The following is a 24,027-nucleotide window of genomic DNA, read 5'->3' on the forward strand; positions in this document are numbered from 1 at the left end:
CCTCCCCCCTTAAAAGATTTAGATGCACTATTGTAAAGTGGCTGTTCCACTGGATGTCATAAGGTGAATGCACCAATTTGTAAGTCGCTCTGGATAAGAGCGTCTGCTAAATGACTTAAATGTAAATGTAATATTACTACACAGATCATACACATAAAGTTAGCTAGCAAGCCAGCCAGCTAAGGTTAGCTAGCTACTTAACAGTACACTTTAACTTGCAATGAAATTGACTTTCTGACAAAATTAGAATGCATAATATAATATCTAGCTAGACTATCTTACCGTATACACGTTTGGAACGCTTTTCCCTCCCTGTCACAGATGCCATGGTTGCCCTTAGTTTAATGTTGTAATCCGTAGACAGGTGTTTCATTCAACACAGCCTTCTGTGTTCTCTTTTCGACTCCATACGCATTTGCAATCATACGCATTCATTTTCTACATCTCCTTAGCGATCATACTTTGCTTCCACTGGGTAATCCATTGATTTCAAAACTTGATCCTCCAGAAGGCGGAGCGCCTTAGCAACACATTTGCTGTTGTTAGTGATACCTTTCAGAAATGCAACGGTAGAAAGGATTACCCACACATACTGAGCAGCTCATGTTAGCTATAGACAGAAGTGTACTACATGGCAGACCAATTTGAACAAGATGGAGGGAAAGTTGAAGCATACCTAATGAAATTACAGTTAACTAAAATGTACACTTAATCCAGAGTAAACTAATATATATATTGAATTTATTATACAAGAGACAAAATCCACAAATTCTGCAGCACAACGGCAGAGCCATGTCTTAGGTGTAAAATGAATATATGACTTAATAATCTATGCTTTCTGGGAATGCTATAAGGTCCAGAAGTTTTGGGCAGAGCCAGAAAATTGGCTGTCAGAAGTATTACAATGTAACATACTTTTAATCTGTCTCTGCATATTTCAAGACATGGCACATGGGGGTATAGTGAGATACCCAATGGGCTGGAGGATTCTCTTCTCATCCCTCATCTGGAAAAAACGTAAATCAATCAAAACTAAAAATGAATTCATGCACTATGCACATTGTTTTACATAGACAAGAATTGCCTAGTGCATTCTATTCATTTGCCTCCTGAGAGTACAAGCGTAATCAGACAGCCTCTTGTCTCTTCCCTATAGAAAAAAAACGCTGTGAGCGTTGTGGTACATCGTTTTACAAAATATTTTTGAATTTCTCAATTGACTATTCAGAAATCAGAATTTCTGTTTGGCTTGGTCCTACATGATGACAGAATGCATTCTGTTTTGGTATCGCAGGTAATGTTATAAGAAGGTTTGCGTTACGGGTGAGGGGTTTTTAACAAATGTTTGTGGAGAAGGTATTAGGGGTAAGGGTGAACAGCAAAGCCTTCTCTTTAGGGGATGTGAGGGGGCTGCTTAGCATTTCCAAATGAACCTTAGCGCTGTGTTAGCGCTGTCTTTTCCCACATATCTGCACCAGCAGAAGGGCTCATCTCCTTAGTAAATACTACCTGTCTGTCGGGTTTACCCCCGGAAGGAGGGAGGGAGAGAGAGAGTGCAGGGGAATGCAGACAGAAAAATAGCAGTACATGGCCATGTTCCTACCTACTGAGCCTACCACATCTGCCAAACACGTCACAAAATGTATTTAGATAAATATATCTATGTACGAGTTAAAAAGAAGGAATGGTGTGAAAAGGGAACCAGACAGACAGAGATGTAAACACTTGCCATCCCAGAGGAGAAGTGGATAGGTTCTTCAACTTTTTTTTATTTCAGAAAAGTCTGTTCCTCAGGGAAGTTTTTTGCTGCCAAAATGTTACCTGGCTAAAACAGAGAACCATCTACCCTGGTTGAATAATTTCTGTAATCCCGAACACCTTGTTGACAATAACATTATTTCTGATTTGCATGTCAAGTAAGGCACATTACATTACGTTAAGTGCTTCGCTCCCCACAAGAGTGAACTGACTGGCTCACACTGACTGACAACATCCTCTGATGAAAAGAGGGATTGGAAGAGATGGAAAGAGAAGTGTAAGGATGAGATGAGAGAGAGGAGGATGACAGAGCGAGTTGTAGCTGTATGGTGTTTAATCTCTCTCTTGCTTGTCATTCTTCTTGCAGACACAGCATATGTGCGGGTTTTCATCAGCGACGTGAACGATAACAAACCCGTCTTTGCTCAGCGCCTCTATGAAGTTGGGGTTGACGAGGATGCAGATGTCGGCCTGGCTGTTGTCTCTGTCAGTGCTAATGACGAAGATGAAGGTATGGAAGGAAGGATGAGGAAGAAAGAGAGAGAGCAGCGAAGCCCAAGAATTTCCACCCGTGATGGCACATTTGCACTAATGGCAGTGAAATTAGTGAATGTGTAACATTGATTTTTTTCTCAGGAGTGCATGTTAAGCCAGTGAGGCAGGTAACCTGGCACAGATATAACATTTCATGAGAAACCTGAGGGAAAAGTAAAATTTTCACATTCTGTGCAGGTCCAAAACTGTCATTGGTAAGACATTAGACTTTGGGCAGAGGTAACTGTCAATCACAGAATTACATTTTTCCCAAACCTAGACTTGTCTAGTTTTAGAGACAATGTGGGCAGTGAAGGGTTAAAATGTTCCAAAATGACACACCACAAGTGCCATCTCCCCATCTGGATGTAGCTCTGCGGGAATCATGCTGAGACGAGATAAGCTGAGCACCATGCTACATTAAGACGCAGTCATTTAATAGTCAAGTAATGCAACACTACATATGTTCTAAAAAGACAGACACACTTCTCCTGCACAGTACAGTAGGTGGGTGGGATTTCGTGTGATAAACCAGTTTATCCCCTGTACAGAGGCAACACTGTGTAATATCAGCTATGTTTTGGGTTGTTAATCAAGTATTTATCGCAAGCGGGGGTTGGTGCTGCTTAGTTTATAGGGTAGCCTATTTAGCACTAGCTGCAACCAAGCCAAGATGAACAACCAGACAACACCAGCCCCAGCATTTAAAGGAGCCTAAACCCAATCTGTCTTTTTTTTATCCACACATGGGCTCAACTGCAGTAGAAGCTTATAGGAAAGCCCTGAGGGAGCGCTTTGTCTGCTGATTTATGTTAATAGCAGAGATTAGACTAGTATTTTCATTGGGCTTGTAGCTCCTTTAACACAACAGACTGGTTTAAAGGGGAGTCATGAAATATCCACGGGACTATTTTATCTGGCTAAATTAGCCCACAGGACAGTCTCCATGGACACACACTGGAGATCTACTTCCTCATTGATTTCTCAACCCTCATAGTGACATACAGATGTAGGATCTTAATTTGACCTATATTGTTCCAGCAAAATAATCCGTCAGCAACAGGATTTGAACGTTTAGTCCATAATGTTGCTTGATCGGTGGTTAGCTGGCCAAAACTAGGCGACATGAAAAGTGTTATACTGTAGTACTCAACCTGTCTCGAGTCTGGTCTCAAGACCACATTTTGAGTGTCTTGGTCTTGTCTCAGTGTCAGATACATTTGTACTTGGTCTTGACTCGGTCTCGGACAGTGAGGACTCGTCATTTCTTCCAGAGACCACCCGAGACCAGCAGAGTAAAAAACTTGTAATTATCAACTTCCATTCAGTAAGCGCATAAAACCGCTTTGCCAGGCCAAATATATACAATTCTTTCTTGAAACATTAATACCTGCAGTCTTTATATCTAGTATAGACATGTTTGCTCAGTGGCAAACCTATTGGACCTAGGCCTTCAGTGGCGAACCTATTGGACCTAGGACTTCAGTGGCAAACCTATTGGACCTAGGCCTTCAGTGGCGGACCTATTGGACCTAGGCCTTCAGTGGCGAACCTATTGGACCGAGGCCTTCAGTGGCAAACCTATTGGACCGAGGCCTTCAGTGGCGAACCTATTGGACCTAGGCCTTCAGTGGCAAACCTATTGGACCGAGGCCTTCAGTGTGTGACAGGTTTGTGATGCTGAAAGGACAGCAACGGTAATACCAGCGCACTCATTTCAGAAAGTGCACTTTTTATAAAACACAGTGCTCGTGGCATAGTGGAGGCTATACGAAGGTATAAACCCTATACCCTATTTTTTTATGGGTATTGCTTGTAGTCACTTAATCCCCACTAATTGGTTATCAAAGTAGTGTAGTGGAGGTTTATGACTTATGGATTATGTAGTACAACATAGAAATCATGCACAAAGCAGCCTACACAATTGCAAACCATGTAAAATATATTCACATGCACACCGCACACAGCCTAGTTTCAACTGACTATCATCTGCAGGCAGCAAGAGCACACAGCTCTCAACTGGTTTTGACATGGAGCAGCTCACAGAAGAATGACATCGGTAGCCTGCAGGGTAGGTAGGAAAGATGTTTCAACTCATGATATCTACCAGTAAATGCTAACTAAGGTAACAAAGGGTATGTAAACCAGGTATTGAAAACGTTTTATCTTAAGTCTTGGTTGGTGCTGTAGGCTTTTTGTGATGCGCAATTCAGTCATCATGCCCTGTTTGCATCAGGGGCGTAGGCATAGGTGGGCCTGGGTGGACACAGACCCACCCACTGGGGAGCCAGGTCCAACAAATCTGATTGAGAAAAAACAAAAAAGAATACATTATTATTACAAAAATACTCAATTTTCCCAGACCTCCAAATGGTTCCATGACGTGGTTTAAGCATTGTTGTGGACTTCGAACATCAAATTACAATAAAAAAAAATAAAACAATTATTTAGAAAGTGTGATTTTGAGAGTGCAAATCTGAAAAATATTTAAGAAAACTAATAAAAAAACAGGAACTTTTCACAAAAGTTGCCTTTCTTTCGTTGGGCATGCTTTTTGGGACATTTTGTCATATGCTGCATTTGCAATAGGTCAATTGTTTACCTTTTGTTCGTGACACTTTGATATCTTGATAATATGCAGCTGTTTAAACGGCAAATCTACAAATGTAACAACAACAAAATGGGCACCCCGCCACTGTTATGGTTCAAATCTGAGGGGTGGGACTAGAGAAATATAACCATTCTCAGTTTAGTAGACAGAGCTACAGTATGGATGCAAGGACTGAACATCCATGATATGAAAATTATTGTTTTAACCATGTTATGAAGCTATAAAGTGTTTGTTTACATTTACAATTATTACAAACATTGGAGTAAAACAAGCTATATATTTTGGGTTCGCATGGATTGTGACAGTTGAACTAAGCTCATGAGGCATTTATAAGTTATATTGTTCAAGAATCAATGGATATAAAGTACCAGTCAAAAGTTTAGACACAACCAGGGTTTTTCTTTATTTTTAAAACTATTTTCTACATTGTAGAATAACAGTGAAGACATCAACACTATGAAATAACACTGGCTCTCATTAGGACCACCACAGGAAAGGAAGACCCAGAGTTATCTCTGCTGCAGAGGATAAATTAATTACCAGCCCCAGAAATTGCAGCCCAAATAAATGCTTCACTGAGTTCAAGTAACAGCAGCATCTCAACACCAACTGTTCAGAGGCTGCGTGAATCAGGATCATGGTCAAATTGCTGCAAAGAAACCACTATTAAAGGACACCAATAATAAGAAGAGACTTGCTTGGTATAAGAAACATGACCAATGGACATAAGACTGGTGGAAATCTGTCCTTTGGTCTGATGAGTCCAATTTTGAGATTTTTGGTTCCAACCGCTGTGTTTTTGTGAGACGCAGAGTAGGTGAATGGATGATCTCCGCATGTGTGGTTTCCACCGTAAAGCATGGAGGAGGCGGTGAGATGGTGTGGGGGTGCTTTGCTGGTGACTCTGTCAGTGATTTATTTAGAATTCAAGGCACGCTTAACCAGCATGGCTACCACAGTATTCTGCAGTGAAACACCATTCCATCTGGTTTGCTCTTAGTAGAATATCATTTGTTTTTCAACAGGACAATGACCCAACACACCTCTAAACTGTGTAATGGCTATTTGACCAAGAAGAAGAGTGATGGAGAGCTGCATCAGATGACCTGGCCCCCAAAATCACCTAACCTCAACTCAATTCAGATGGTTTGGGATGAGTTGGACAGCAGAGTGAAGGAAAAGCACCCAACATGTGCTCAGCATATGTGGGAACTCCTTCAAGACTGCTGGAAAAGCATTCCAGGTGAAGCTGGTTAAGAGATTGCCGAGAGAGCGCAAGGCTGTCATCAAGGCAAAGGGTGGCTACTTTGAAGAATCTAAAATATATATTTCTTTGCTTACTAAATGATTCCATATGTGCTATGTCAGTGTTGATGTCTTCACTATTATTCTACAATGTAGAAAATAGTAAAAAATTAAGAAAAACCCTTGAGTAGGTGTGTCCAAACTTTTGACTGGTACTGTATATACAGTTGAATTCGGATGTTTACAAACACATTAGCCAAATACATTTATACTCCGTTTTTCACAATTCCTGACATTTAATCCTAGTAAGAATTCCCTGTCTTAAGTCAGTTAGGATCACCACTTTATTTTAAGAATGAGAAATGCCAGAATAATAGTAGAGAATGATTTAGGTAGGTAGAAAGGTAGAATGGTGGTGATGTGGACGCCAAGGAACTTTAAATAAAATGTATTTATAAAGCCCTTCTTAGCTGATATCTCAAAGTGCTGTACAGAAACACAGCCTAAAACTCAGACAGCAAGCAATGCAGGTGTAGAAGCACAGTGGCTAGAAAAACTCCCTAGAAAGGCCAGAACCTAGGAAGAAACCTAGAGAGGAACCAGGCTATGAGGGGTGGCCAGTCCTCTTCTGTCTGTGCCGGGTGGAGATTATAACAGAACATGGCCAAGATGTTCAAATGTTCATAGATGTTCATTTATTTCAGCTTTTATTTCTTTCATCACATTCCCAGTGGGTCAGAAGTTTACATACACTCAATTAGTATTTGGTAGCATTGCATTTAAATTGTTTAACTTGGGTCAAACGTTTCGGGTAGCCTTCCATAAGCTTCCCACTATAAGTTGGGTGAATTTTGGCCCATTCCTCCTGACAGAGCTGGTGGAACTGAGTCAGGTTGATAGGCCTTCTTGCTCTCACACACTTTTTCCACAAATGTTCTATAGGATTGAGGTCAGGGCTTTGTGATGGCCACTCCAATACCTTGACTTTGTTGTCCTTAAGCCTTTATGCCACAACTTTGGAAGTATGCTTGGGGTCATTGTCCATTTGGAAGACCCATTTGCGACCAAGCTTTAAGTTCCCGACTGATGTCTTGAGATGTTGCTTCAATATATCCACATATTTTTCCGTCCTCATGATTCCATCTATTTTGTGAAGTGCACCAGTCCCTCTTGCAGCAAAGCACCCCCACAACATGATGCAACGAGTTTTAATGACTCCAAGTGTATGTGAACTTCTGACTTCAACTGTATGTACTGAGGCTGCATATGAAAGAGCACCATGTTCCTTGTATGAAGCACTGCTTTTGGACAGAGCACTATGGTGCAAACAAGTATTGTACTAAGTAAGGAATAGGGCGCCATTTCAGACTTGCCCAAAGTCTCAGTACAGCATCTAAAACTCCATCCCCCAGAATCTCCTCTTAAATTCCCTGGTCCCTCCCCAGGTGCCAATGCCAAGTTGCGCTACCAGATAACTTCGGGCAACACAGGGGGGGTGTTTGACATGGAGCCTGAGGTGGGAACCATCTTTGTCACCCAGCCTCTGGACTACGAGCAGCAGAAGAGGTACAAGCTGCTGGTGCTGGCATCGGATGGGAAGTGGGAGGACTATGCCGCCGTGGTGGTCAACGTGGTCAACAAGAATGACGAGGCGCCCGTCTTCTCCATGAATGAGTACTATGGCTCAGTGACAGAGGAGCTTGATGGCTCACCGGTCTTTGTGCTCCAGGTGTGTGTTCTTTCTCTAACCTGGGTGCCAGTCTGTTTCTGTTTGAGCGGTCAGGTACCGAGGCTCAATCAACCATGTCAAATGCATGCTTCTGTATACTAACTGTATATATGCGAGCTATAGCTAATAACTACATATCACTCTACATATCACGCACGCACGCACGCACGCACGCACGCACGCACGCACGCACGCACGCACACACACGCACGCACGCACACACACACACACACACACACACACACACACACACACACACACACACACACACACACACACACACACACACACACACACACACACACACACACACACACACACACACACACACTCTTAGATGTGGATTGCTGATGAGTTGGGTGTCTCACCAGGTGATGGCCATGGACCCAGACAAGGATGCAGACCAGGACGCCGTCCGCTACTCTCTCCATGGTCAGGGGGCGGACTCTCAGTTTATGATTAATGAGAACACGGGGGAGATGTATGCCCAGAAGACGCTGGACCGCGAGGAGCGGGCTGTGTGGCGCTTCGTGGTTCTGGCCACGGACGAGAAAGGGGAGGGGCTCACCGGCTTCACTGACGTCATCATCAACGTATGGGACATCAATGACAACGAGCCCACTTTCACCTGCGCACCCGATGGCTGCCACGGCAACGTAGCCGAGAACTCACCCCCAGGAACTTTTGTCATGGAGATGACGGCGGCAGACCTTGACGACACGGCAGTGGGTCAGAACGCCATCCTCACCTATCGTATCATCAAGAACGCCCGTGACACGGATCCTGAGGAACTATTTACAATCGATACTAGTACGGGCACCATCTCCGTGGTGACCGGCGGGCTGGACAGGGAGGTGGCAGAGCGGCACCAGCTGGTGGTCGAAGCCAGGGATGGAGGGGGCATGGTGGGTACAGCTACCGCCACTATCATCATCATGGACCTGAATGACCATACCCCCCGGTTCAAAGATGAGTGGTGTGGGGCTCGTGTGTCTGAGAGCAGTCCTCCAGACTCAACCGTGCTGGAGCTGGAAGCTGTGGACCCAGACTCTGGCCCTCACGGCCTGCTGAGCTTCAGTGTGGTGGCGGGGGACCAGTGGGAGAGGTTCTACATGGTGAGCCACAGAGCAGAGCAGTCTGGGAGTCTGAAGCTGAGGAAGGGGCTGGACTATGAGAGGCCCGGAGAGCAGCGCTTCAACCTCACCATCCAGGTGGAGGACTCTGACTTCTCCAGCCTCATCCACTGCATCATCCAGGTGCTGGATGAGAACGACCACATCCCTGAGTTCACCACCACCTTCTACCCACTCGCTCCTCTAGTGGAGGATGTTGCCGTGGGAACCAACATCACCCAGGTGATGGCCAATGACTCAGACTCTGACCTGAATGGGGAAATAGTCTACAGCATCTCCCCGGAGTCAGACCCGTACGATAATTTTATAGTGGACCGAGACGGTATTGTGACCGTGACCCGTCCGCTGGACAGAGAGACAATGCCCGAGTACCAGCTGGTTGTCATGGCGACAGACCGCGGGAGTCTGGCGTTGACAGGGAGCGCCACGATCCAGCTGAGCCTGCTTGATGTTAATGACAATGGGCCAGAGCTGGAGGTGGCCTACACCCCTGTCCTCTGGGAGAACAGCCCTGCTCCACAGCTGGTGTGGCTCAACCAGACCTCCACGCTGCTCCACGTTATCGACAGGGACTCCCCAGAGAATGGGCCTCCCTTCTCCCTCGCCCTTCCCCGTCTTTACGCCCCCGACTTCCACCTACAGGACCATGGCAATGGCACGGCAACGCTCACTGCGCTGCGCCGCTTCGACCGTGAGCGCCAGAGGGAGTTCCTCCTGCCCGTGGTCATGACGGACAGCGGCCGTCCGCCAATGACGGTCACCAACACGCTCACCATCACCGTGGGCGACCAGAATGACAACGCCCACCAGGAGGGAGAGAAGGAGATTTACTTTCACAGCCGGAGGGGTGAGTCCCAACTTTCCATCAACTTTTAGACATTCGTATTCACGAAGCCTCTAAGAGTAGGTGTGCTGATCTAGGATAAAGTCCCCCCTTTTATTCTTCATGATTTAAAAGGCAACACTAAGATTCTTTGTGAATATGGACCCAGGCCTTTCCCCAAGTTAGCACAGCATGGCGGTGCTCTTTCTGTCTTTCTGTGTACCTATTCTGTATTGTCTGAATTAGTAATTGATACACCCAGGGCAAATATTAGCATTTTGTTGCAGCATTTCATGATTCTTGATTGCAAATCATTCCTATCGGGCTTAAGAACATTCGACCCCCACACACTCTCTCCACTCTGCTAATTGTATCTGGCCCTGATGTTAACTTGACCATTATAAGATCTGTGGTGTTCCTCAGGTGTGATTGTTAGGCCCATTAAAGTTCTGATCATAGACCTGGATTTTTTAGTTTTCAGGAATTGTATGAGACACTGCAGCAACTTGACTCATACAGGCCCTGGTTGTTTACCCAGCTGCAGTACGCTGGCACTGGGGCTCGATAATAACATAATCCATAGAGAGATAGCCCTGACTTCCTTAAGCTCTCAGCGCTCCTCGCATCTCAAGTGCTGGAAGCCTATTCAACCCAGACAGTGGGACTTCACACTCATGAACAGAATAGGAAGAACAGAAACAGCAGAATCACAGAACAGCAGATAAGAAAACGGCTGAAGATTAGCGGCCTGGGGCTTCTATCACTTTCGGTTTGGAAACAGTTGTTTTCAGACAAAATCAAAGTCTTTGTGTGCGCTGGACAGGAAGGATGCAGACTACTTCGCTGGGCAAGGTCTATGCCCCTGATCAAGATGATTGGGACAACAAGACCTACACCTTAGACGCAGGAGGAATGAGGTAGGTGTTATGTTTGTCTGTAAGCAGCGTGAGTCATAACAGGACAGTTAATCAGTTAAACAGTTAACATATGACAGATGCAAATATGTATCCCTATAAATATGACCTTCAGCTACTTTCACTCAAAGTCTCAGAGTCAAATAAAATTAAATGTGATTTGTCAAATGCTTGGTAAAGAACAGGTGTAGACTAACAGTGACATGCTTACTTATGAGCCCTTCCCAACGATGCAGAGAGAAAAATAAAGAAATAATAGAAATATAGAAAGATAATAGCATGAGGTATAAATACACAATGTGTAACAATATCTTGGCTATATACACAGGGTACCAGTACCGAGTTGATGTGCAGGGGTACGAGGTAATTTAGATAGATATATACATATAAATAGGGATACAGTGACTAGGCTGCAAGAGAGACAATAAACAGTAACAGTCAAAGAAAGTCAAAGAAATGGAAAGGATGGAGGATATTACCACATTACCTACTTGACCAACAAGTGCCTCTTGTTCAATAGGCACTTAACTCTAATTGCTCCTGTAAGTCGCTCTGGATAAGAGCATTTGCTAAATGACAAAAATGTCAAATGTTAATGTAATCAGAGCAATCAGTGGATGCATTTGTATCATGTCAACTGGTGGACTCTCTGGGGAACAAGGTTCAAGAATATTTACACCAAGATTGTTTGCAATTTTGCATCTAACACAGTCAGGGAACAGAAGAAAATCCCAATTGCATATTTTACACATTCCTGTTTTATTCATATGCCAATCCTGACCTGTTTCTATGACTACCGAGCTCCTTTGGTGGAGATGTAAACAAAATAGCATTTACCTCCCAGCAGAAACAAAACAGTTGTTATTTCCGTTAATTTCCTTTGGTAGTCCAGGGTTGTAGGCACAAAATGGAATAAAACATGGAATAAACACTTAAATTGCTTGTCCATGTCCAATAAGAAACATTTATTTCCATTTCCCGTCCATTTTTATTGCATGCCCTTAATGAATACTACCCAGTCTTTTCCACCACATTTATGTCCTCCCCTACAGGTATTTCACTCTAAACAGGAGTTCAGGCCACCTGGCCATCAGACAGAACACCCTAGCAGGGAGCTACTATCTCAGAGTGGGAGTGTCAGATGGGGTGTGGCCAGACGTGGTGTCTGGGGTCACAGTTCACGTCCGGGAGCTAGAGGACATGGCCATCCACTCGTCAGCCTCCCTGCGTCTGACCGGTAAGCTACTGCAGCATGACAACATCGTACTTATCTATTCTACAGTTTATGTCATGATCCGTGATTACACTCTTAGAAAAAAAGGTGCTGTCTAGAACCTAAAAGGGTTCTTCATTGTCCCAATAAGGTTCCTAGTAAAACCCTTTTTGGTTCCAGGTGGAACCCTTTTGGGTTCTATGTAGAACCCTTTCAACACATCGTTCAGCAATTAGAGTCATGCTTCTTCAGCTGCTGTTACTCCACAGCAGGGATGCTCTATATGAGATGATGAGTCTGAACCTGTCAACATGAATAACTTTTTCCATTTGTTTTCCTTTCTCTTGCACTCTATCGCTCATCTTTCCGCCCACACCAAACGTCAGGCTTTTTATTTTACTTCGTTGTGTTGTTGGAGAGATAGACAATGTAGCTTTTGAGACATATTACAGGTTGTGATATTAATTCATGGTAATCAGCTGCTGCTCTCTGGATTAAAATAGAAGAAAGAAGAATGAGTAAAAAATGTTTTTAAATGAATGAATTAAAAAACATACAGAACCCTGTAGACTTACAGTATACACCTTAAAATAGAGAGTATCTCTGATCTAGAACTGGTACTTTTAAATCTGAGGTTAAACTGTGAGTCAGTAAATTCAATGGATTGGATTTATGTTAATCTTTAACAAAAGATCCAAGCGATTTATGTCGAATTGGGGGAGCTCACCTTTTCACCTTTACAAGCTGTGAGGTATGTACTTTAAAGCAAATTTATTAGGATAACCTATAGTCGCTATCACTTCAAGCAGCAGTGTGTATCACACCTCAGGTGCCTTTTTCACAAACATATGAAGTTTAATGTCTTGGTCTTTTGACTCTCTGGGCAAATCCCAGATGTAAAGGTCAATTTCAAAACTGCCAGGTTAGTCCTTGACATTTGAAAATCCATTTTATGAATAGACTGCAAGGCTATTAGGCATGCCAGGGCATCAATTTCACTTTGTAGAGATTAAAGAGGACTTTTTCCATCCTCTCCGATATTATTAGAAGAGACGCATTGCATTGCTAATGCTTCAACCTCTAAATCTATTTGACAGTGAGGCCGTCAATGTTTTATACTGAAGCCAAGAATCGGTCTCAGTGGAAATAATAATAAAGTTAAATAGTTTCACTACATGGGTGAGTGAATCAATGTGAGGCCAGTATAGATCAATTCTATTTGCTAATTGAACCAAAACTGAGTTCACTTTGATCAACTTCTCCTGTCAGTAAATAGTGAATGTTCTTGAGGTTCTAATGCCTGAGGTGTGTTTCTGTCTTTGTGTGTGTGTGCCTGTGTGTGTGTGCATATGTATGTGTATTTCCGCCTTCTGCAGGCATCACTGCCAGAGAGTTTATTGAGTCCCGGGTGGACGAGAGGAGTCGACAGGATATGTTCAGGAGCTTCCTGTCTGAACACCTGTCCATCAGATCAGGCACAATCAACGTCTTCAGCCTGACAGACGTTAGACCGAAGACGCTGGACGTGCGCTTCTCTGTGCACAGCGATGGCTACCTGCGTCCAGAGAAACTGCACGGATACCTGGCGGCGCATAGAAAGAAGGTACACGCCTCAATGTTTTCCCATCTTGAAGATAGGGATCTTAGCTCATACATCTCTGGGTGCAGAGCTTGGTGTTGTCGATATTGTTTCTTTATCAGCTAAGAGGTGCAATGTACATTCATATTTTTTTCAATAATGTTGTTCACACCAACTCTCCCTGTTCTGTGTTCTTAACTGCTTTCTTACTCATTCTCTCTCTCCCTCACCTCATTCCCTATATCTCTCCATCCCTCTTTCACTCTCTCGCCGACCCTCCTTTCTCTGTCTATCTCATTTCTCATTCATTTATTGAAAATAAATCTGCCATTTTGGAGATGTACTCGTTTCTTTATAAGTAAATATTTGTATGCGTGAGGAGTATCAGCCAGGCTCATCCCTCTCTGTCCTCCCTTACCCTCATCTATCTATCTATCTATCTATCTATCTATCTATCTATCTATCTATCTATCTATCTATCTATCTATCTACTCCTCCCCTCTCTCTCCCTATTTCACTCTCCCGCTCTCTCTCTTTCCATCTCTCTCTCCCTCTCCCCCCTCTCTCTCGCTCTCTCCAACTCTCTCTCCCTTTCTCTTTCTCTCCCCCTCTCTCTCCTTCCCTCTCTCTCTTTCTCTCCATCTCTCTCTATCCCCCTCTTTTTCTTCCCACCAACCCCTCTCTCTGTTCCTCTCCTCAGCTGCAGTCTCTGCTGCGGGTGAACGTGTCCCAAGTAGAGGTGGATGAGTGTGTGTACACAGACTGCAGGCCGGGTGGCGGCTGCTCCACACAGCTCAGCGTCAGTGACATACCCACCCTGGTCGATGCCGGGAACATAGCACTGGTGTCTGTGACGATGATGTCCTCTGCACGGTGTGGTTGCTCTGCCAGGGACCGGGTCCATCAAGCTTGTTCCTCCTACCTCACAAACCCCTGCTTCAATGGAGGCACCTGCATGGATACCCTCAGTGGATACAGGTGAGCAGAGAGCAGGGACCAAAGAAATACCATCACCTGAGGACTATGTGAACTGGGTTTTGTTCATTAGGGCACATCGCAGCAGAAAACACAAATAAGAGTGTCTTATTGGACACGTGCAGATAGTTCCTAATTTTTTCACTCTATTTCGGACCTTTTTCTTACACTTTAACTCTACCGAACACGATCGTATCCTGTCTTTATTGTAATTAATTTATTACACAAGATAAAGATCCTTCCATCAGAGACAATTGAGAGATAATTAAGAGAAGGTGATAGAAATAGTCAGGAGGAAATCTAGACACAGATGGTGATGTGGAGAAAATTATACCATGATCAGAAATAACACCAATCTGAATAAATTAGAGTAGAAGAATGACAATAAATTCAGGGTAAAAAAAATCTATAGTTTGATGATAAATTGCCTCATAATTATATACTAGAGCCTTGAATGCTAAGCATATAAAGCAGTCAGAAATCCATTTATAAAAAGTACAAGGCCCCATGTGGGTGTATCACAGAGGAAATAGCATGGAGCTAATTTGATGATGAGAATTGGTAGGATTTAAGAAATGTGGGCCAGTGAGATTACAACAAGCACTACACACCCCTCTCCCAAGTGCTGACAACTTTTCAGAATCCCACTTAATACCATTTACATGAGCAAACAGACGTCTGCCTTAAGACCTTAGAACATGACCATCACACTCATGGGGTGTGTCCCAGAGCCCTATGGCACTAGTCAAAAGCATGCTGCAGTCTGCAGTCTTGTGAGAGAGCCCTTGTCAGAATATAGATGCTGCTATATAACCCAATGTGTATTCAGGATGTGTGTGAAAAATCAAATTTTAGGCCAATCCCATGTCGAGAGAGCTTAATAGCCAGTCTGAGACATTGGCCTTATCAGATCGTGTCAGTCAGAGGAAGAAACATGCCCTGTGCTCTGGAGTCTGGATTGGCATTGCTCTCTGGAGTCACATGGAGAATGCCTGGGAAGGTCTGTTATGTGTGTGTGTGTGTGTGTGTGTGTATATGTATGTGTGTGTGTACGTGTATGTATGTGCAGGCACAAACATGTGTGCATGCTTTCTCCATGTATGTATGTGTGTGTACATACATCACAGAATCATCCCCTGTCTCTCTCTGTATGGATCAGTATTCCTGACATGTTTTGGCCCTCTGCAGAATAAACAGAGTTGGAGATGCTGACAGAAAGAGAAAACAGCCCCTAACTGTACATAGCAGAGCCATCCACTCAGATACAACGCCACATGAAAATAGATGGCTCTGACATTATCTACCAAGCCCAGTTAGTCACACATCACGTTTCGCCAGGGGTCTGAGAAAATTCTGTCCTGTTTTGGATCCAAAGTGATATTTTTCTCTCTGCGTGTATTTCTCTTTATATCAAGGCATTTATTTGATTACTGTTTACGGCTAGTAGGTATGCAGATTCACTAGAGGAGGCATACAATAAAGAAGTGGTGGAATAACATGAAGAAGTGGAGGAATAACATGAAGAAGTGGAGGAATAGCATGAAGAATTGGAGGAATTACATGAAGAAGTGGAGGAATAACATGAAGAAGTGGAGGAATAGCATGAAGAAGTGGAGGAATAGCATGAAGAAGTGGAGGAATAGCATGAAGAAGTGGAGGAATAGCATGAAGAAGTGGAGGAATAACATGAAGAAGTGGAGGAATAACATGAAGAAGTGGAGGAATAGCATGAAGAAGTGGAGGAATAACATGAAGAAGTGGAGGAATAACATGAAGAAGTGGAGGAATAGCATGAAGAAGTGGAGGAATAGCATGAAGAAGTGGAGGAATAACGTGAATAAGTGGAGGAATAGCATGAAGAAGTGGAGGAATAGCATGAAGAAGTGGAGGAATAGCATGAAGAAGTGGAGGAATAGCATGAAGAAGTGGAGGAATAACGTGAAGAAGTGGAGGAATAGCATTAAGAAGTGGAGGAATAACATGAAGAAGTGGAGGAATAACATGAAGAAGTGGAGGAATAGCATGAAGAAGTCGAGGAATAACGTGAAGAAGTGGAGGAATAGCATGAAGAAGTGGAGGAATAACATGAAGTGGAGGAATAGCATGAAGAAGTGGTGGAATAACATGAAGAAGTGGAGGAATAACATGAAGTGGAGGAATAGCATGAAGAAGTGGAGGAATAGCATGAAGAAGTGGAGGAATAGCATGAAGAAGTGGAGGAATAGCATGAAGAAGTGGAGGAATAAGATGAAGAAGTGGAGGAATAGCATGAAGAAGTGGAGGAATAAGATGAAGAAGTGGAGGAATAACATGAAGAAGTGGAGGAATAGCATGAAGTGGAGGAATAGCATGAAGAAGTGGAGGAATAGCATGAAGAAGTGGAGGAATAACATGAAGAAGTGGAGGAATAGCATGAAAAAGTGGAGGAATAGCGGGAAGAAGTGGAGGATGAGCATGAAGAAGTGGAGGAATAGCATGAAGAAGTGGAGGAATAACGTGAAGAAGTGGAGGAATAGCATGAAGAAGTGGAGGAATAACGTGAAGAAGTGGAGGAATAGCATGAAGAAGTGGAGGAATAACACGAAGTGGAGGAATAACATGAAGAAGTGGAGGAATAACATGAAGAAGTGGAGGAATAACATGAAGTGGAGGAATAGCATGAAGAAGTGGAGGAATAACATGAAGAAGTGGAGGAATAGCATGAAGAAGTGGAGGAATAGCATGAAGAAGTGGAGGAATAACATGAAGAAGTGGAGGAATAACATGAAGTGGAGGAATAACATGAAGAAGTGGAGGAATAGCATGAAGAAGTGGAGGAATAACATGAAGAAGTGGAGGAATAACATGAAGAAGTGGAGGAATAACATGAAGAAGTGGAGGAATAACATGAAGTGGATGAATAACATGAAGAAGTGGAGGAATAGCATGAAGAAGTGGAGGAATAACATGAAGAAGTGGAGGAATAACATAAAGAAGTGGAGGAATAACATGAAGAAGTGGAGGAATAACATGAAGAAGTGGAGGAATAACATGAAGTGGAGGAATAACATGAAGAAGTGGAGGAATAGCATGAAGAAGTGGAGGAATAGCATGAAGAAGTGGAGGAATAACATGAAGAAGTGGAGGAATAACATGAAGTGGAGGAATAACATGAAGAAGTGGAGGAATAGCATGAAGAAGTGGAGGAATAACATGAAGAAGTGGAGGAATAACATGAAGAAGTGGAGGAATAACATGAAGAAGTGGAGGAATAACATGAAGTGGAGAAATAACATGAAGAAGTGGAGGAATAGCATGAAGAAGTGGAGGAATAGCATGAAGAAGTGGAGGAATAACATGAAGAAGTGGAGGAATACCATGAAGAAGTGGAGGAATAGCATGAAGAAGTGGAGGAATAACATGAAGAAGTGGAGGAATAACATGAAAAAGTGGAGGAATAGCGGGAAAAAGTGGAGGATGAGCATGAAGAAGTGGAGGAATAGCATGAAGAAGTGGAGGAATAACGTGAAGAAGTGGAGGAATAGCATGAAGAAGTGGAGGAATAACATGAAGTGGAGGAATAACATGAAGAAGTGGAGGAATAACATGAAGAAGTGGAGGAATAATGTGAAGTGGAGGAATAGCATGAAGAAGTGGAGGAATAACATGAAGTGGAGGAATAGCATGAAGAAGTGGAGGAATAACATGAAGAAGTGGAGGAATAACATGAAGAAGTGGAGGAATAGCATGAAGAAGTGGAGGAATAACATGAAGAAGTGGAGGAATAACATGAAGAAGTGGAGGAATAGCATGAAGAAGTGGAGGAATAACATGAAGAAGTGGAGGAATAACATGAAGTGGAGGAATAACATGAAGAAGTGGAGGAATAGCATGAAGAAGTGGAGGAATAACATGAAGAAGTGGAGGAATAACATGAAGGAATAACATGAAGAAGTGGAGGAATAACATGAAGAAGTGGAGGAATAACATGAAGAAGTGGAGGAATAACATGAAGAAGTGGAGGAATAACATGAAGAAGTGGAGGAATAGCATGAAGAAGTGGAGGAATAGCATGAAGAAGTGGAGGAATAACATGAAGAAGTGGAGGAATAACATGAAGTGGAGGAATAACATGAAGAAGTGGAGGAATAGCATGAAGAAGTGGAGGAATAACATGAAGAAGTGGAGGAATAACATGAAGAAGTGGAGGAATAACATGAAGAAGTGGAGGAATAACATGAAGTGGAGGAATAGCATGAAGAAGTGGAGGAATAGCATGAAGAAGTGGAGGAATAGCATGAAGAAGTGGAGGAATACCATGAAGAAGTGGAGGAATACCATGAAGAAGTGGAGGAATAGCATGAAGAAGTGGAGGAATAACATGAAGAAGTGGAGGAATAGCATGAAGAAGTGGAGGAATAAGATGAAGAAGTGGAGGAATAACATGAAGAAGTGGAGGAATAACATGAAGTGGAGGAATAGCATGAAGAAGTGGTGGAATAACATGAAGAAGTGGAGGAATAACATGAAGTGGAGGAATAGCATGAAGAAGTGAAGGAATAGCATGAAGAAGTGGATGAATAACATGAAGAAGTGGAGGAATAGCATGAAGAAGTGGAGGAATAACATGAAGAAGTGGAGGAATAGCATGAAGAAGTGGAGGAATAACTTGAAAAAGTGGAGGAATAGCGGGAAGAAGTGGAGGATGAGCATGAAGAAGTGGAGGAATAGCATGAAGAAGTGGAGGAATAACGTGAAGAAGTGGAGGAATAGCATGAAGAAGTGGAGGAATAACATGAAGTGGAGGAATAACATGAAGAAGTGGAGGAATAACATGAAGAAGAGGAGGAATAACATGAAGTGGAGGAATAGCATGAAGAAGTGGAGGAATAACATGAAGTGGAGGAATAGCATGAAGAAGTGGAGGAATAACATGAAGAAGTGGAGGAATAACATGAAGAAGTGGAGGAATAGCATGAAGAAGTGGAGGAATAACATGAAGAAGTGGAGGAATAACATGAAGTGGAGGAATAACATGAAGAAGTGGAGGAATAGCATGAAGAAGTGGAGGAATAACATGAAGAAGTGGAGGAATAACATGAAGTGGAGGAATAACATGAAGAAGTGGAGGAATAGCATGAAGAAGTGGAGGAATAACATGAAGAAGTGGAGGAATAACATGAAGAAGTGGAGGAATAACATGAAGAAGTGGAGGAATAACATGAAGTGGAGGAATAACATGAAGAAGTGGAGGAATAGCATGAAGAAGTGGAGGAATAGCATGAAGAAGTGGAGGAATAACATGAAGAAGTGGAGGAATAACATGAAGTGGAGGAATAACATGAAGAAGTGGAGGAATAGCATGAAGAAGTGGAGGAATAACATGAAGAAGTGGAGGAATAACATGAAGAAGTGGAGGAATAACATGAAGAAGTGGAGGAATAACATGAAGTGGAGGAATAACATGAAGAAGTGGAGGAATAGCATGAAGAAGTGGAGGAATAGCATGAAGAAGTGGAGGAATAACATGAAGAAGTGGAGGAATACCATGAAGAAGTGGAGGAATAGCATGAAGAAGTGGAGGAATAACATGAAGAAGTGGAGGAATAACATGAAGAAGTGGAGGAATAACATGAAGTGGAGGAATAACATGAAGAAGTGGAGGAATAGCATGAAGAAGTGGAGGAATAGCATGAAGAAGTGGATGAATAACATGAAGAAGTGGAGGAATAACATGAAGTGGAGGAATAACATGAAGAAGTGGAGGAATAGCATGAAGAAGTGGAGGAATAACATGAAGAAGTGGAGGAATAACATGAAGAAGTGGAGGAATAACATGAAGTGGAGGAATAACATGAAGAAGTGGAGGAATAGCATGAAGAAGTGGAGGAATAGCATGAAGAAGTGGAGGAATAACATGAAGAAGTGGAGGAATACCATGAAGAAGTGGAGGAATAGCATGAAGAAGTGGAGGAATAACATGAAGAAGTGGAGGAATAACATGAAGTGGAGGAATAACATGAAGAAGTGGAGGAATAGCATGAAGAAGTGGAGGAATAACGTGAAGAAGTGGAGGAATAGCATGAAGAATTGGAGGAATAACATGAAGTGGAGGAATAACATGAAGAAGTGGAGGAATAACATGAAGATGAAGAAGTGGAGGAATAATGAAGTGGAGGAATAGCATGAAGAAGTGGAGGAATAACATGAAGTGGAGGAATAGCATGAAGAAGTGGAGGAATAACATGAAGAAGTGGAGGAATAGCATGAAGAAGTGGAGGAATAACATGAAGAAGTGGAGGAATAGCATGAAGAAGTGGAGGAATAACATGAAAAGGTGGAGGAATAGTGGGAAGAAGTGGAGGATGAGCATGAAGAAGTGGAGGAATAGCATGAAGAAGTGGAGGAATAACGTGAAGAAGTGGAGGAATAGCATGAAGAAGTGGAGGAATAACATGAAGTGGAGGAATAACATGAAGAAGTGGAGGAATAACATGAAGATGAAGAAGTGGAGGAATAACGTGAAGTGGAGGAATAGCATGAAGAAGTGGAGGAATAACATGAAGTGGAGGAATAGCATGAAGAAGTGGAGGAATAACATGAAGAAGTGGAGGAATAGCATGAAGAAGTGGAGGAATAACATGAAGAAGTGGAGGAATAGCATGAAGAAGTGGAGGAATAACATGAAAAGGTGGAGGAATAGTGGGAAGAAGTGGAGGATGAGCATGAAGAAGTGGAGGAATAGCATGAAGAAGTGGAGGAATAACGTGAAGAAGTGGAGGAATAGCATGAAGAAGTGGAGGAATAACATGAAGTGGAGGAATAACATGAAGAAGTGGAGGAATAACATGAAGATGAAGGAGTGGAGGAATAACGTGAAGTGGAGGAATAGCATGAAGAAGTGGAGGAATAACATGAAGTGGAGGAATAGCATGAAGAAGTGGAGGAATAACATGAAGAAGTGGAGGAATAACATGAAGAAGTGGAGGAATAGCATGAAGAAGTGGAGGAATAACATGGAGAAGTGGAGGAATAACATGAAGAAGTGGAGGAATAACATGAAGTGGAGGAAAAACATGAAGAAGTGGAGGAATAGCATGAAGAAGTGGAGGAATAGCATGAAGAAGTGGAGGAATAACATGAAGAAGTGGAGGAATACCATGAAGAAGTGGAGGAATAGCATGAAGAAGTGGAGGAATAGCATGAAGAAGTGGAGGAATAACGTGAAAAAGTGGAGGAATAGCGGGAAGAAGTGGAGGATGAGCATGAAGAAGTGGAGGAATAGCATGAAGAAGTGGAGGAATAACATGAAGTGGAGGAATAGCATGAAGAAGTGGAGGAATAGCATGAAGAAGTGGAGGAATAGCATGAAGAAGTGGAGGAATAGCGTGAAGAAGTGGAGGAATCAGCCATTTCACCCGTGATACAAGTCAGTATTCGACGTCCATCCAGAGACTGAAAAACAGCTTCTATCTCAAGTGCATCAGACTGTAAAATAGCCATCGCTAGCCGGCCTCCACCCAGTACCCTGTCCTGAACCTCGTCACTGTCCCTAGCCCGCTACCAGCCCGCTACCACCCCGCTGCATCGTGTACATAGACTTGGAATCACTGGTAACTTTAATAATGGAACACTGGTCTTTAATAATGTTAATAATGTTAATCATGTTTACATATTGTTTTACGCTTTTCATATCATACTGTATACCGTATTCTAGTCAATGCCATCCTATTCAACTATTGCTGTATATATACACTATTCTATCTCTAGAGATCTCTATTCTACAGATACACTAAATATTCTATCCACATACTGTCCATAATGTCTATACATCCCATCACATACAATACATAATGTCTATACATCCCATCATATACTGTCCATAATGTCTATACATCCCATCACATACAATACATAATGTCTATACATCCCATCATATACTGTACATAATATCTATACATCCCATTACACACTGTCCATAATGTCTATACATCCCATCATATACTGTCCATAATGTCTATACATCCCATCACATACAATACATAATGTCTATACATCCCATCATATACTGTCCATAATGTCTATACATCCCATCACATACAATACATAATGTCTATACATCCCATCATATATTGTACATAATATCTATACATCCCATTACACACTGTCCATAATGTCTATACATCCCATCATATACTGTCCATAATGTCTATACATCCCATCACATACTGTCCATAATGTCTATACATCCCATCACACACTGTCTATAATGTCTATACATCCCATCACATAAAATACATAATGTCTATACATCCCATCATATATTGTACATAATATCTATACATCCCATTACACACTGTCCATAATGTCTATACATCCCATCATATACTGTCCATAATGTCTATACATCCCATCACATACTGTCCATAATGTCTATACATCCCATCACATACTGTCCATAATGTCTATACATCCCATCACATACTGTCCATAATGTCTATACATCCCATCACATACTGTCCATAATGTCTATACATCCCATCACATACTGTCCATAATGTCTTTCCATCCCATCACATACTGTCCATAATGTCTATACATCCCATCACATACTGTCCATAATGTCTATACATCCCATCACATACTGTCCATAATGTCTATACATCCCATCACATACTGTCCATAATGTCTATACATCCCATCACATACTGTCCATAATGTCTATACATCCCATCACATACTGTCCATAATGTCTATACATTCCATTACACACTGTCCATAATGTCTATACATCCCATCACATACTGTCCATAATGTCTATACATCCCATCACATACTGTCCATAATGTCTATACATCCCATCACATACTGTCCATAATGTCTATACATCCCATCACATACTGTCCATAATGTCTATACATTCCATTACACACTGTCCATAATGTCTATACATCCCATCACATACTGTCCATAATGTCTATACATCCCATCACATACTGTCCATAATGTCTATACATCCCATCACATACTGTCCATAATGTCTATACATCCCATCACATACTGTCCATAATGTCTATACATCCCATTACATACTGTCCATAATGTCTATACATCCCATCACATACTGTCCATAATGTCTATACATCCCATCACATACTGTCCATAATGTCTATACATCCCATCACATACTGTCCATAATGTCTATACATCCCATCACACACTGTCCATAATGTCTATACATCCCATCACATACTGTCCATAAGGTCTATACATCCCATCACATACTGTCCATAATGTCTATACATCCCATCACACACTGTCCATAATGTCTATACATCCATTACACACTGTCCATAATGTCTATACATTCCATACACACTGTCCATAATGTCTATACATCCCATCACACACTGTCCATAATGTCTATACATCCCATCACATACTGTCCATAATGTCTTTACATCCCATCACATACTGTCCATAATGTCTATACATCCCATCACATACTGTCCATAATGTCTATCCATCCCATCA

The 24,027-nt window shown here is 42.4% G+C and overlaps 1 protein-coding gene across 1 annotated transcript in view; it reads left to right on the forward strand.

Annotated features, from left to right (window-relative positions):
• The window catches only part of LOC118396036 (neural-cadherin-like), a 109,391-nt gene that overhangs the window by 43,632 nt on the left and 41,732 nt on the right, over window positions 1-24,027 (forward strand). Inside the window, exons 16-22 of the mRNA XM_035790182.2 lie at window positions 2,126-2,269; window positions 7,594-7,877; window positions 8,249-9,857; window positions 10,657-10,750; window positions 11,800-11,984; window positions 13,337-13,563; window positions 14,240-14,517. Of these exons, the coding sequence (XP_035646075.2) occupies window positions 2,126-2,269; window positions 7,594-7,877; window positions 8,249-9,857; window positions 10,657-10,750; window positions 11,800-11,984; window positions 13,337-13,563; window positions 14,240-14,517 (2,821 nt within the window). The remainder of the gene's footprint in view (window positions 1-2,125; window positions 2,270-7,593; window positions 7,878-8,248; window positions 9,858-10,656; window positions 10,751-11,799; window positions 11,985-13,336; window positions 13,564-14,239; window positions 14,518-24,027) is intronic.

The sequence above is a fragment of the Oncorhynchus keta genome, chromosome 17 (genome assembly GCF_023373465.1).
Source record: "Oncorhynchus keta strain PuntledgeMale-10-30-2019 chromosome 17, Oket_V2, whole genome shotgun sequence".
In the NCBI taxonomy this organism is placed as follows: Eukaryota; Metazoa; Chordata; class Actinopteri; order Salmoniformes; family Salmonidae; genus Oncorhynchus; species Oncorhynchus keta.